This window comes from Lampetra fluviatilis, chromosome 64 (assembly GCF_964198595.1).
Source record: "Lampetra fluviatilis chromosome 64, kcLamFluv1.1, whole genome shotgun sequence".
In the NCBI taxonomy this organism is placed as follows: Eukaryota; Metazoa; Chordata; class Hyperoartia; order Petromyzontiformes; family Petromyzontidae; genus Lampetra; species Lampetra fluviatilis.
The window spans coordinates 2055804-2071672 of record NC_136338.1 but is presented as its reverse complement, the minus strand read 5'-3'; the positions used below and the strand labels follow the sequence as shown (position 1 = coordinate 2071672).

General features: G+C 57.0%; 2 protein-coding genes across 3 annotated transcripts in view; both read right to left on the bottom strand.

The window, feature by feature from the left end:
* LOC144951897 (uncharacterized) overlaps positions 1-3115 on the bottom strand; it is a 36103-nt gene extending 32988 nt beyond the window's left edge. The window contains exons 1-3 of the mRNA XM_078882243.1: positions 3052-3115; positions 1163-1250; positions 523-729 (exon numbers count right to left, since the gene is read on the bottom strand). Coding sequence (XP_078738369.1) covers positions 523-729; positions 1163-1250; positions 3052-3115 — 359 coding nt within the window. The remainder of the gene's footprint in view (positions 1-522; positions 730-1162; positions 1251-3051) is intronic.
* A 391-nt stretch (positions 3116-3506) lies between these two features.
* LOC144951929 (uncharacterized) overlaps positions 3507-15869 on the bottom strand; it is a 36769-nt gene continuing 24406 nt past the window's right edge. For both annotated transcript variants that reach the window (XM_078882287.1, XM_078882286.1), the window contains exons 2-3: positions 7976-8206; positions 3507-3761 (exon numbers count right to left, since the gene is read on the bottom strand). In XM_078882287.1, the coding sequence (XP_078738413.1) occupies positions 3644-3761; positions 7976-8206 (349 nt within the window). In that variant the 3' untranslated portion in view covers positions 3507-3643. The remainder of the gene's footprint in view (positions 3762-7975; positions 8207-15869) is intronic.

Genomic DNA, 15869 nt, shown 5'->3' with positions numbered 1-15869 from the left:
AACCTACCCACCCACCAACCTACAAACCCACTCACCCATCCTTTCACCCACCAACCCACTCACCTACCAACCCACAAACCCACTCACCCATCCTCTCACCCACCAACCCACTCACCAACCAATCAACCAACCAACCCACCAACTAACTTACCAACCCACCCACCCACCAACCCCACAAATCCACTCACCCATCCTCTCACCCACCCACCCACCCACCAACCCACTCACCCATCCTCTCACCCACCAACCCACTCACCAACCAACCAATCAACCCACTAACTAACTCACCAACCCACCAACCCACCCACCCTACCAACCCACAAACCCACTCACCCATCCTCTCACCCACCAACCCACTCACCCATCCACCCACCCACATCACCAGCCTGTGCGTCGATCAAAGCCTGGTGAGTGAAACTCCCCCCGAGTGTGGGAGACGAGCTCACGGCGGCGGAGGGAGGTATGTGGGGGGGGGGTGAGCGGGCGACACCGGCGGGCACGCGACGTCACCGGCGACCATACCTGGTGCCGCCCTCCGGCGTGCTAGGGCTCAGCGCCACGCTCGCCACGCTCGCCCGCTCCGCCCGCTCCGTCCGCTCCACCCGCTCCACGCCGCTGGCGTCGTCGTGCGAGACGCTGCTGCTGCTGCCACCTTTTCCCTCCTCCTCCTCGCGCGCTCCCCGAGCTGCTGCCCAGGCGACCCACGGACCGCTGCCCTGTCCCTCCTCGCTGTGACATCACGACGGCCGAGAGGGTGGGGGTCGGGGGGGGGGTGGTGTAGGCGGGGGAAAGCGGGGCGCAGGGCAGGGTGCGGAGGGAACGGAGGCACAGGGCAGAGGGCAAGGGGCAGAGGGCAAGGGGCAGAGGGCAAGAGGCAGAGGGCAAGAGGCAGAGGGCAAGGGGCAGAGGACAGAGGGCAAGGGTCAGAGGGCAGGGGGCAGTGGGCAAGGTAGAAACAAGGTACAGGTGTGAGGCAGAGCTTCATTTCTCACTCGATATTTTTCCGCCGGGCTGCCCAGGCTGGCTTAGAGTCCCCGAGGGATCATATCGGCGTAAGGCACTACCACCACCACCACCACAAGGAACGTCCCACCCGCGATAACAATGCCATACCGCTGTAGCCGCTACCATTGCAATAAATCCTGCCGAGGACACAGCGTGCCTCGTGAGGACGAGACGGAATGCGGCTGGGGGTGCCAGTAGAGTTCCCGGAATGGTGATCCGGACCTGTTGACGGCTGGAATCGAGCGCTGGTTCAGAGGTCGAACGAAGGTGAGATCAGGTGAGCTCAGGTGTGCCGACGGAGAGGTCCGCGAGGGAAAAGCCAGGGGAGCGGTGGTGCAGCGGTTAGCGCTACGCCGCGATACGAACCTGCGACCCGGGTTCGATTCCCGCTCACGGCCAACACCGGTGACGATTATCTGAAACCGGTCCTGGTCCTCCCCTAGGTCGACTCAGCCTCAAATGAGTACCTGGTGCGGTGTGTAAATGTCGCCACTGGGGAGACAAAGGCGGCCGGGCGTGGTGCTGGCCACCCGCCCCCTCGGGGTGCCGTTCCGGCCTTCATAGGTGCTGCTCGCTAACAGCACTTGCCCCAACAGTATGTTGAGGCTATACGGGGGAGCTTTGTCTTTGCACGTATTTTGTGATGCGGACTCTCTGCTGAACCTGGAGCATGCTACCAACAGATGGGGCCTTGCCATCAGCCCCACAGAATCAAAGCACCTGCCTGGGTATTTTACATCATCAGATGTCCCGCTCCCTCGGCTGCACGTGAGTGATGGGGCAGTTGCGGACAGAGTGGAGACGTTAACATGCGTGGGCAGTGTGCTCATGACCAACTCCGGTTTTGCAGCCGAGGTATCACGCCGAGTCAGTCGAGTGGCATTATCTTTTCATCTGCTGCGTAACGCTGCGTGCAAGCTATGCGGCTGAGTCATGTAGCCCGCATGCCCAGCCACGGCATGCCCAAAGCAGCTTCTGTTTGGCCGGATAGCCTGAGCTAAACGGGTGCGGCGCGGGCTGGAGAAGAGATGGACAGATGCGGTTGTGGAGGATGCCAACACAGCCGCTGACTGGTACCAGCGGTGTGTCAAGATCGGCCTCTATGGAGGAGGGCTCGTGAAGGACGCTACTGGGCGGTTGGAGGCAGTCGACCCTCCATCCAACAACAACGGAGGGGCGGAGGAGCGACGCTCACAACAACGAGCGGAGCGCTGGGCAGCTAAAACAGCGAGTTGGCACAGTAGGGGGGCACAGGTGGTGCATCTTTCAGTGTTTTTATTGTTTGTGTACGGAACTGGGTAATTGATGTGCAGCATTGCGGGATGCAATTGCATGCATGGCGCTAGTCAAACTAAATTATTGTTATTATCTCAGCCAACCCATGGGTCTGTCCCCGTGAGTGACCTCTTGTTGGCGAGCCTTCCACACTTCACATCGCCTCTGAGTGCACCAGGCCTGGCACAAGCACCATGGTGACCATCACCGCCACTCACTGGCCAATGGCGGCTCTCGTTGCGTGCGCGGTGAGTGACCGTGAGTGTGCGAGCGCGCGCGCGAGTCCGTTGTGTGCGAGCGAGTGTGAGTCCGTGTGTGCGAAGCGATGCGAAGCGTGCGTGCGTGCGCAAATGCAGCCAGGGGTACAATGAACTGGAGAAGTTTAGACTGCACCTGTTTCAAACACCGCGGGACAACGCCGCACGCACGCACACACACACGCACACACACGCGCGCGCGGTCAGACAGGAGGAGAGAGGACACGCAGACAGAACAAGCCCCCCCCCCCACCCTCTCTCCCCCCCAGCCCCCCACCACCATCACCCCCCCCCCATTACCTCCACGAGCCGCGGTTCCTGGAAAAAGTCAAACGACTCGAAGGAGGAGGGGCGGCTGCGGCAGCTGGAGGGGGGGGGAGAAGTTTTTTCTACCCACGTGACTTTACCGACAGAACCAAACGGTAATTTACGAAATGTGTCATAAAAAAAAATCCCATCTCACCGGCAAGTCACCTGCGGCTGTCAACTTGTCATCTCGGCCTTCGTCGCCCACCGAGAACTTCTTCACACCGGCCCCCTCTCCCTTTCCACTCCTCGGCCTTCTCGTGCTCGGGCATCGTCCCCCCCCCTCCTTCCTCTCCTTCCGCTTCTTCCTCTCCGCCTCCTCCTCCTTCTCCTCCTTCTCCCGCTCTTCCCTCTCCCTCTGCTCCCTCTCCTTCCTCTCCTTTTTCTTCTTCCTCTCCGCCTCCGCCTCCTCCTCCTCCTTCTCCCGCTCTTCCCTCTCCCTCTGCTCTCTCTCCTTCCTCTCCTTTTTCTTCTTCCTCTCCGCGCCTCCTCCTTCTCTTCCTTCTCCCCGTTGCTCCTCCTCTCCCTCTCCTCCCTCTCCTTCCTCTCCTTTCGCTTCTTCCTCTCCGCCTCCTCCTCTTCTCTCCGCTCCTCCCCTCTCCCGCTCCTCCCCTCTCCTTCCTCTCCCCTCTCCCTCCTCTTCTTCCTCTCTCCCTCCCTCCTCCCTCTCCCGCTCCTCCTTCTTCCGCTCTTCGCGCTGCCCCACGGCCCGGATGGCGCCCGACGTCGAGGTGGAAGAGGTGGGGGAGGTGGCTCCTCCCGCCGGCGCCACATCTTCGCCGGCGCCGTCGTCGCGCGTCTCACGCTCGCGGCCGCCTGCGCTCGGAGAAGCCCTCGTCGTCGTCGTCGTCGTCTTCATCGGTGTTCCGACCCTTGACCCCGGCAGCGATCGGAGACGAAGGCTTCACGGCCTGCGATCTGGAACGATGCGAGAGGGGGGGGACAGCGGTTGAGGTTGTAGAGAAGCATCTGGTCTTTGCAGGGACCCTCAACCCGTGCCATTTCAACTGTGGCGTTTAAACCGTGGCATTTTAACCGTGGCATTTTAACCGTGGCATTTCAACAGTGGCATTTACCTGTGGCATTTTAACCGTGGCATTTTAACCGTGCGCATTTCTACAGTGGCATTTCTACAGTGGCATTTCTACAGTGGCATTTCAACAGTGGCATTTACCTGTGGCATTTTAACCATGGCATTTCTACAGTGGCATTTCTACAGTGGCATTTCTAGCATGGCATTTTACTTGTGGCATTTTACCTGTGGCATTTCAACCGTGGTACTTTTACCTGTGGCATTTCAACAGTGGCATTTCAACCGTGGCATTTCAACAGTGGTAGTTCAACCGTGGCATTTTACCCTTGGAATTTCCACCATGCTATTTTACCCGTGGCATTTCAACCGCGGCATTTCAAGGGCGTATTAGAATTGAGATGAATGATAATGATAATCATCTTTGTATCCATATGAAACACTGCTATAAGCCAGCAACAATTAGAATAAAACTTTCGGTAAAAATGTGTTTATTTAGGAATAAACTAGCACTGCCCGTGCATTTTACACGGGATCCACCGCCAGGGTGGAGGGTGGGTGCTGCCGGGGATGGTGGTAGAGGCGCGACATCAACGCAGCTCTGCCGTCGCTCACACTCTGCGGAAAACAGCAGGAGATCACGCAGAGCCCACTCAGAAATGGCGCCCGCTCCGGGCATCGAACCATTTGGAGTTTGCGTCTCTCATCATCATCACAGTGGCGAGGAGATGTTAACTACCTCGCCTGGTATACAGGAGGTTGTGGGTTCGATCCCGACCCTGACGCCTGCTGCTGTATATTTGGAGTTTGCGTCTCTCATCATCATCACGGTAGCTAGGAGATGTTAACTACCTCGCCTGGTGTGCAGGAGGTCGTGGGTTCGATCCCAACCCCGACGCCTGCTGCTGTATATTTGGAGTCTGCGTGTTCTCCCCATAATCGCGTGGATTTTTCTCTGGGTCCTCCAGTTTTTCCCTCCACATTTAGAATAAAAAGGTGCGTTTTGAGCATTTGGCTGCTATACATTTCCACACGATGATAAGCCACTTGGCTGAGCTATCATTGGCGGCCAGGTCGCTTCTGAAAAAAATCTACACAGCTCATTGGGCCTTACCCGGGATGACAAAAAACAGTTTTTTTTATATTTTCGGGGAAGCCGTCATCTAGCAGTGCTGATGGTGATAGATAAATCAGGGGAGGAGGGGTGGGGGGGAGTGCAGTTCCCGGGTTATTCTGCACAGGAAACGAACGGCGTCCCTCGCCGCTCGTAAATTTAATTTGCAATAGTTTGGGCTGCGGAGGGCTTTTTTGGTCGTTGTGGCAACGCTCACACTCACACTCACGCATGCTCACACTCGCTCACACTCGCTCACACTCACACATGCTCACACTCACGCTCACACTCACACACACGCTCACACTCACGCTCACACTCACGCTCACACTCACGCTCACACTCACGCTCACTCACACTCACTCACACTCACGCTCACACTCACGCGCGCTCATACTCGCTCACACTCACGCTCACACTCACGCTCACACTCACGCTCACACTCACGCTCACACTCACGCTCACACTGATGCGCGCTCATACTCACTCACGCTCACGCTCACACTCACGCTCACACTCACGCTCACACACACGCTCACACTCACGCTCACACTCACGCTCACACTCACGCTCACACTCATGCTCACACTCACGCTCACACTCACGCATGCTCACACTCACGCTCACTCACAATCGCTCACACTCACACTCACTCACTCACACTCACGCATGCTCACTTATGCATGTTCACACTTGCTCACTTACACATGCTTACACTCGCTCACTCACGCTCACACACGCTCACTCGTGCTCACACTTACACTCACATTCGCGCTCACAATCACACTCACGCACACTCACACTCAGCCTTTTGGGACGAGTGCTGTTAGCGAGCACCTATGAATGGCACACGAGGGGGTGGGAGGCAAGCACCACGCCCGACCGCCTTTGTCTCCCCAGTGGCGATGTTTACACACCACACCAGGTACTCATTTGAGGCCGAGTCGACCCAGGGGAGGCCCAGGACCGGTTGAGATAATCGTCACCGGTGTTGGCCGTGATCGGGAATCGAACTTGGGGGCGCCGGTTTCGCAACGCAAAGCGCTAACCGCTGCGCCACCCCTCCCCCCACAAAGATGAACACCAATTCAAATACAGCCGCCGTTCGTCACTCAGTGACGGTGACGTCAGCACGGCGCCTGTGCCAGGCCAAGTGCACTTTGAGCCTATCACGTGAAGTGTCAAAGGCTCGCCGACGGGAGGTCTCGGGACAGACCCCGGTGCCAAGGGTGGGCTGGCTGAGATGACAAAGGTCCCCCGTGTAGACTGTAACAGACTGTCGGGGCAAGTGCTGTTAGCGAGTAGCAGCAGCCTATGCAGGCCGGCACGGTGGCACACGAGGGGGTGGGTGGCCAGCACCACGCCCGGCCGCCTTTGTCTGCCCAGTGGCAACGTTTACACACCGCACCCAGGTACTCATTTGAGGCCGAGTTGACCTAGGGGGAGGGGCCCAGGACCGGTTCAGATAATCCATCATGGGTGTTGGCCGCGAGCGGGAATCTAACTCGGGCCGCCGGGTTCGTAGCGCCGCGCGCTAACCGCTGCACCACCGCTCCCCATGAAGACAAACAAAGACCCCCCACCCACCCCCCATGGCCTGAACAGACCTTATTCTTAGGTTTTTTCGGTAAAGTCAAGTAGGTAAAACATTTAAATTAATAAAAGTAAAATAAAAATAAAATAAAAATCACGACGTTTCGGAGGCAACACAAGCCACCGTCTTCAGGTGGAACCGTCACAGCACGATAGCTGTATCAAGTGAGGATTTTTATTTTATTTTTATTTTTCAAATTTGAATTTTTTACCTACGTGACTTGACCGAAAAAAACCTAAGAATATGAATCCTTGCAGTCACGAAAGCTTCAAATCTAGAACTGAACAGACCTGTCGGCGAGTCCCTATAAAGACAAAGGCACGAAACACGAACAACGTTATCCCGCGTCATCCTTAATGAGTAACTCAAACGGAATCCCATCTACGGGTTGGTGTGGGGGGGGGCGGAGGTTGGAGGTTGGTTGGTTTTTTTGTTCCTGGTCCCAGGGCCAAGCTTTGGACCTTGCCGAGGTTTTCAATTACGGTGTACAGTGTACAGTACAAAGCGTGGCTTTGTTGTGGTGCAGCGGATTCTTCACAAAGGGGTTTGGGAGTAACATTCACGGCAGGGGGGGGCAGGGGGGGGGCAGGGGGGGGGGCAGGGGGGGGGGCAGGGGGGGCAGCTCGGTGGGGGGGGGGGGCACGGGGCATCGACCCTGCGACCCCCGCAAGATGGCGAGTCGGTGTTAGTTCGTGGGTCCATGATTGGTCAACGGGTCCAGCGTTAGTCCATGAACAGTCTACGGATTCAGTGTTAGTCCATGATTGGTCTACGGGTCCAGTGTTAGTCCATGATTAGTCTACGGGTCCAGTGTTAGTCCATGAACAGTCTACGGATTCAGTGTTAGTCCATGATTAGTCTACGGGTCCAGTGTTAGTCCATGAACAGTCTACGGATTCAGTGTTAGTCCATGATTGGTCTACGGGTCCAGCGTTAGTCCATGATTAGTCTACGGGCCCAGCGTTAGTCCATGATTAGTCTACGGGCCCAGCGTCAGTGTATGGGTCTCGTGTTAGCAACACCGGAGGACCCGGAGAAAAATTCACGTGACCACGGGAAGAGAGAGAGACAGAGAGAGCGAGAGACACGCAAGCTTCCAAGCATACAGCAGCAGGCGTCAGGGTCGGGATCGAACCCACGACCTCCTGCGTCCCGGGCGACGCAGCTAACATCTCCTAGCCACCGCGGTGGCAAATTCACGCTCGTCGTGAATGCGGTCCCCGCGATCTCGGCGGTGACGGATCTCGCGGCTGGTGACGACGTGGCCATTACGAGTCCCACGACCGAGAGAGGGGGGGGGAGAGAGATGCCCGGGCCCCCTCAGCGCTTGAGGCCCCCTGAACTGCGGTAACAACGAAGAAAGCGTCGAGCGACGACGAGAATCGATCACCGACCTGGATCGCGACGCCACCTCCACGGTGACGGCTGCTGCCCCGTGACCTCCGCCGCCATCGACGCTGTAGCTGCCTCCTCCTCCACCTCCTCCACCCCTTCCACATTCTCCTCCCCCCGAATCGTCGGCGTCGTCGCCGTCCCGCCTGGAGCGGGATCGCTCCTCCCGCTCGCGACGCCGCCGCTCCCGCGCGACCTCCTCCTCGTCCTCCACCGTGCGCTGGGCGGTCAGCCTGCGGGGGCAGCGGGGCAGCGGTAGGGAGGGGGCAGCAGTAGAGGGGGGGGCAGCAGTAGAGGGGGCAGCAGTAGAGGGGGGGCAGAGAGGGGGGCAGAGAGGGAAAGCAGTAGGGAGGGGGCAGCAGTAGGGAGGGGGCAGCAGTAGAGGGGGGCAGCAGTAGAGGGGGGGGGCAGCGGTAGAGAGAGGGGGGCAGCCGTAGAGGGGGGGCAGCAGAAGAGGAAACAGATGGGCAGCAGAGGGCAGCAGCACAAGGAGAGAGGGCAATATAGATGAGAACCACCTCTCGATCATTGTTTTTTATTTATTGAAATTATACTCGCAACTGCCGGGCTGGAGCGTGGGAGGGGGGGGGTTGAGGAGGGGGGAGGGGTTGAGGAGGGGGGGGGGGGCGAGGGGGTGACGTCAGCAACGCTCATGGGATGTCGATGACGGCACCGCGGCGGTGACGTCACCACCGCGCACTTGCCAGCCAGCCGGGCGGCCGGCCGGCCAGCCAGCCAGCCGGCAAAACCTTTATCTTTATCTAACATCGCACGATTCCAACTGTGCTGTCGTCGGGGTCACGCTGGCATACGAGGAGGAGGGGGAGGAACAAGAAGTCACGGAAAGCAGCCGCATCCAACCCCCCGGGGGAGGGCGGGGTGGGGGGAGGGTGTCAAGAAGTGTTGATGGCGTCTGGAAGATGCCGTCATAGAACTACATCCGAGGTTTCCTTCGACTGCCTCTCATCCACCCGAGGTGGCCCCCCCCCCACCCCGACGCGCCACCGTGCACCTTGCAAATCTCAACGTTCATCCTACAAAGTCCCATCACAAGGGAGGAGAAACACAAACAAATAGACCAAAAAGAAAACGCTGCCCGTATTGAAACGGCTTTACGCCGTATGGACCCGAAAACTCAATTTCCCTGCACAAGAATAAGGGGTTAAACCGTGCGGGTTGACAGGAATGTGATGCACTCTGCTGCTTCTGCTGCTGCTGTTCTGGGCTTGACCACTTGCATGCAGAGGTCGCAAACGGGTACCCGTACCCGTACCCTACCCGATACCCGGCTACCCGTACCCGGCCGGGTATCGGGTAGGGTACGGGTATCGGGTACCCGATCGCGACCTCTGGGATGAAGCCATGTTGCAGGCGCGGGTGGGTTGATTCTAGGAACTTCAATTGTGAGAAGAGACAAGACGTTGGGAAATGAGTGACAAACGGTGACTCACCAGTGACTCACGGCCTACCCGTACCCGGCCGCACCAGGGTCGCAAACGGGTACCCGTATTCGGCCGGGTACGGGTAGGGTACGGGTATCGGGTACCCGGTTGCGACCTCTGCTTGCACGTTGAAATTGGAGTTGCTGCTTCGCATCTCCGTCGAAGAAACGTGTCTCGCACACGGCCACGGTGCGCCCTCCCCGAGCGGCCCATCCACCGCAGTCGAGCCAGTGGCGTAGCTAGGATATTTTGCGCCCGGGGACGAACTATAAAATTGGCGCCCCCCCCCCCCCCCCCCCGTTGAATCACATACCAAAATGTAATTCCGTGACATGTAGGCTGTGTGTGGCGGGATATATAAACTTTTAGGTTGAGGTGTAGATTTGTGCAGTAGTTTCGGGCTGCCGCGCCCGCCGCAATAAGTTATAATGTAACTTTCGATATAAAGCTTTCGTGACTGCAGGGATTCGTCTTCTTGGTTCTTTCGGTAAAGTCACGTAGAAGGGAAATAATAAAGTAATAAAAATAAAACATAATAAAATAATAATTGAGAATTGAAAATAATTTTATTATGTTTTATTTTTATTATTTTATTATTTCCATTCTACGTGACTTTACCGAAAGAACCAAGAAGATTATGACGTAACGTTGTAAGCCTCATTTTGGCGCCCGGGGACACATGTACCCCCCTGCCCCCCGCTAGCTACGCCTCTGGCCCACGCTGCCACTGCCAGGAACTGAACCCATGCCGGAGAGGTGAGGTGGTGGGGGGGGCACCACGCCTCGTCATTCCTTTCATCAACAAGGACCCGACGATGACCCTTCAGAAGCCACCGCTGTGAGCTCGCTCGACAGCATGGATTTCCGTGGGCCAGGAGGGGCGGTGGCAGCAGCAGCGGGCCGAACCCTCGTAAACTCCCCGAGGTGTGAAACGTAGAAGCCATCGAGCCTCCCCGTGGCCATCAAAGGGGGGTTCTCAAGTGCCGGTGAGAGTTGATGGTGTCACGGAGACTCGTAGGCTCGCACGGAGACCCAGAGTCACACAGAGACTCATGGACTTGCATAGAGACCCATAGACTCACACAGAGACCCATAGACTCACACAGAGACTAATAGACTCACACAGAGACTAATAGACTCACACAGAGACCCATAGACTCACACAGAGACTAATATACTCACACAGAGATGCAGACTCACACAGAGACCCATAGACTCACACAGAGACTTATATACTTATATATAGACTCAGCTGTGAATACACTGGTTTTGAAGCACAGTGTGCTAACCACCACACCACTTTTCCCTCAAAGACACACGCCAAAGGCAAACATCCCCCGTGTAGCCTTAACAGACTGTTAGGGAAAGTGCTGTTAGCGAGCACCTATGAAGGCCGGAACGGTACACGAGGGGGTGGGTGGCCAGCACCACGCCCGACCGCCTTTGTCTTCCGAGCGGCGATGTTTACACACCGCACCGGGTACTCATTTGAGGCTGAGCTGACCTAGGGGAGGCCCAAGACCGGTTCAGATAGTCGCCAGGTTCATAGCGCAGCGCGCTAACAAATACACCGCCGCTCCCCATGCAGAAACACGCACACAGAGACACACACAGACATACACACACACAGACAGACACACACAGACAGACACACACAGACAGACACACAGACAGACACACACACACAGACACACACACGCTGTACAATGCTGGCATTCCGTGCGCCTTACCCCGAGGGTTACTGGAGGCGTCCCTTGGGGTCAAAGATCACCACACATCCCTCCGTGCCAGCTGACGTGTTTACATTTATACTGTACAGGTGACTTGCTTCGTCAACGCCATTATACATAATAACACATCATAAAACATCATTATACATAGCTGGGGGAAAAGAAACCCGATTTTAATTCACGACCTAAAAAAAAATGAAAAGGTGCCGTGCTGATGTTGTGGGCGCTGCTTTGCGAACAAGCGCTTGCTCCTGCAGTCTGTGGAGGCTACACGGGGGATCTTTGCCTTTGTGCGGTTGCTGCTGCTGCTGCTATACAGCCAAACCTCCTATAGGTTGTTGTCTGGTTGTTGTTATTGTTGTGCAGCAGCAGCCTCTGGTTGACGTGTTGGCAAGGTGTCACAAAACGGACTCTAGACTTGAACACTGGCACAGCCATCACAACACATTCCTCCTGCGGAGGGAGCTGGTAGGAACGTTGGGTTGCTCGGTCATTGGCCAGGGTCAACGGCGGCGTCGTGTGTTCCGCAAATATGCCCGACTGTGAGGGCGGGCACTAGCCGGCGTGAGTAGGTTAAACGTTGAGTTTTATAAGGGCACCACGGGGTGACCAGCCCCACCCCACCCAGCCCCACCCCTCCCACCCCCCACCCAGCCCCACCCTCCCCCTCCTCCCCACCCAGCCCCACCCAGCCCCACCCAGCCCCTCCCCACCCATCCCCTCCCCACCCAGCCCCTCACCACCTATCCCCTCCCCTCCCACCCCCAATCCAGCCCCACCCTCCCTACCCAGCCGCTCCCCACCCTCCCCTCCCCACCCTCCCCTCCCCACCCAGCCCATCCCCACCCTCCCCTCTCCACCCAGCCCCACCCCTCCCATTTTTGGATGCACGACGGACGGACACAATAATCCCCTGTGGGCTGGTGTAACCAGGTGGTTCCTACCAGTATAAGACCAGCGCGTTAAGCCTCTCTGGCAATCCTGAAGCAGGAGATGTGTTCAGATGCTCAGACACCGAATAGACAAAACCTTTTGCAATTAATCAAGATACTGCATGAGCCACACACACACAGAGAGTAATTGCGGTGAACATGCATCATTTGAGGCCAGGTCGCTTCTGAATAAGTAAGATTTTTTTTAAACTTTTTTTAAAACACGCTTTAATTAATTGTACCGTACTAGTAAGGGAAGAACTCCACGACTCCAGGAAGTGGCCCCCGAAGCTTGCCACGACGTAAGGGGGCCGTGGCCGATTACAGCCAACGTCAGTTGAGCGTGGACAATTAGAGCCAAGCCGAAACATAACGTGTAAAAAATAATGTTGAAAAAAAAATCGAGTTTTTATTTTTAATGATAGAATATAGTCTTGTCATCAGTATGACATAAGTATACCAAGTTTGCAGTCGATACCTGATTGGGAAGTGGGTTAAAATTGAGTTCTAAGTTTTGAGGATAATCACACACTGGGGCATTGTCTGTGACACCGATTGGCCTTCAGCAGTGGACAGCAGTAGCCATCTATAGGGCCCAGTCTCACCGCCAGTGTCAGACCGGAGAGCGGTACAAGGGCAATGCCACCAGTATCATGGGTCCCATGATAGAACAGCAGCTGCAGCAGCAGCTGTATCATGGGACCCATGATACATGTGCGGGCGTTCCCCTCGCTCTACGCGGCCTTGGTCTGCGGGATGTCGGGATGTACGGCTGTACATGCAAGCGTAAAGTGCGGTGCATTGTGTGGGTCATGCGCTCCACCCGGGGCAGTGTCCACCACCTGGGGCAGTGTCCACCACCCTGGGCGCACAGCGTATATCGCCGTCGGTGTCATCGGCAACACAATTCCTCCGTGGGCGCGTCAAACAACACCACCACCACCACCACAGGCCGTCATTTCTTGCCAAATCGAAATCCGCTATCAAACGCACCGCAGGCCAGTGCCCGTGTAACGCTTGCGGCAATATACATCAAAGCTACGATGGAACGGTTGCTATCGCGCGCGGTTCTAACCCGGAGATCAAACGGCTCGAGAAAATCATTGGTAGCAGATGTCACCGTGGCGGGTACCGATAAGCCATTGTCGGGGCCAGCTGAGGATTTTTTGTTGGGGGGAATTCTTTTTTTTTATGGGGGTGAGGTTTTTTTTGTGTTCTCTCCCCCCCCCTCCACGTTGTGCCGCCTCTACAGCTGTGAGGTCTGACACACCACCAAGCCGTCACACTCCCACACAAAGCACACCACACCCACCCTCCCCTCCTACATCCCTCCCGTATCACCGGTGAATCGGCCACGCATACCCATGGCGTAACATCATCTCCCCCAGGGCTAAACACAAAAAAAATGGGGGGGGCACACGAGGGAGTCGGTCGATCAGTCGGTGGCTGTCATCTCCCCGCGATTTGGATGCCCACACCGGCCGGAGACACAAAGACAAAGGCCCACCCCCCTCCCTCTGGGTGTAGCCGGCACGGGATGCTGGGGGCAAGTGCTGTTAGCGCGGGACAAGCTTAGAAAGAGTTTGGGGTTGGCTGCGGTTTAGCCACCACCACTACCACCACCACTACTATCCCCACCACCACCACCAGGGTGGCGATGGTAGCGGCGGTGGTGGTTGTGGTGGTGGCCGTGAGCGGGAATCGAATTCGGGGTGGGTATCCGAGTTCGGAGCAAGCAGCAGCGACGACGACCAGCAGCAGCTTGCTCAAGTGTTGCGGTTGTTGTTGTTCTAAGGGCAGTCATCCAGCAGTGGAGTAACCACCGGGCTGCGAGAGGTGCGGCACAGATTACGGAGGGCCCCAACTCACAATGCACAGCGGTCGCAACAACGAAAATGCAATTAGTGGATCAGACATTAACTTTCAAGACAAACGAGAAGCACCACGGGCTCAAGGAGCGACCCCCAGGGTTCAGCTGGTGCCTGACGATGGAGCTCTGGCAGAGGTCGCAAACGGGTTTTGATTCCTTACCCGTACCCAGCCGCACCAGGGTCGCAAACGGGTACCCGTACCCGGCTGTACCCGTACCCTACCCGTACCCGGCCGGGTAAGGGTAGGGTATGGGTATCGGGTACCCGATTGCGACCTCTGGGATGAAGCCATGTTGCAGGCGCGGGTGGGTTGATTCTAGGAACTTGAATTGTGAGAAGAGACAAGACGTTGGGAAATCAATGACAAACGGTGACTCACCAGTGACTCATGGCCTACCCGTACCCGGCCGGGTACGGGTAGCCGGGTATCGGGTAGGGTAGGGGTATCGGGTACCCGGTTGCGACCTCTGAGCTCTGGCAACCTCTGTGGGTCGTCAGCAAGGATCTGATCCCCTAGAAAGCAATTTAGATTGCGATGTAAAGGCGGATTTACCTTCAGCAGATGCTAAGACTGTTGGGGGCAAGTGCTGTTAGTGAGTAGCGCCTATGAAGGCCGGCACGGCACACGAGGGGGTGTTTTGGCCAGCACCACGCCCGGCCGCCTTTGTCTCCCTAGTGGCGATGTTAACATATCACAACAGGTACTCATTGTGCGGCTGAGCCGACCTAGGGGAGGCCCAGGACCGGTTCTGACAATCGTCACCGGTGTTGGCCGTGAGCGGGAATCGAGTTCGGGTCGCTGGGTTCGTAGCGTAGCGCTGACCACTGCGCCACCGCTCCCCACTACGCACACGCACACACACGCACACACACGCGCACACACGCGCACACGCGCACACACGCGCACACACGCGCACACACGCGCACACACGCGCACACACGCGCACACACGCGCGCACACGCGCGCACACACGCGCACACACGCGCACACACACGCGCACACACACGCGCACACACGCGCACACACACGCACACACACGCACACACACGCACACGCGCGCACACACACGCGCACACACGCGCACACACACACGCACACACGCGCACACACGCGCACACACACGCACACGTACGCACGCGTGAAACAAGACAGCCTCTTTCACACGTCGATTCGCCCGAGTTAATTGACTGCTGCCAACACGCGTCACCCCCATGGATCGCTCACACACAGACACCCAACCACACACACAGACACACACAGACGCACGCACAACTACACGCACACATCTCCATTACGCACGTGCCCCCCCCCCCCGTGCCCCCCACGCCATCCAGAGCCGCCACCACCGCCAGAGATGTGGTCCACGCACCTCAATTCAACCACTTGTGTGACACCCCCCCCCCCAACTCTCGATTTCCCCCACGCAGCAGTGCGGTCAGCTAAAACCTGTTGACGCAAATAGAAATAGCGCCGTGTGGATGTCGTCAGAATAATTACACGGATCAAATGTTTTTAAATATATTAATTTAAAAAAAAAATACTTCAAGTGAAAAATATTCAAACGTGCCAACCGTTTTGGTATGCGGCGGCCACTTTCTTAGATGCGCACGGCGGGTTGATGTGACGAGTCATCCACCCTGGCCACCAGTTGTCCACCCTCGCCACCAGTTGTCCACCCTCGCCTCACCCATAGCCGTGTCCAGCCACCAGCATCAACAACGTAAACGAAAAACAGACACAGATTCCCCCACTCCCGTGTAGCCTTCACAGACTGTTGGGGCAAGTGCTGTTAGCAAGCAGCAGCTGTGAAGGCCGGAACGGCACACGAGGGGGCGGGTGGCCAGCACCACGCCCGGCCGCCTTTGTCTCCCCAGTGACGATGTTTACACACCGCACCAGGTGCAAGTTTGAGGATGAGTC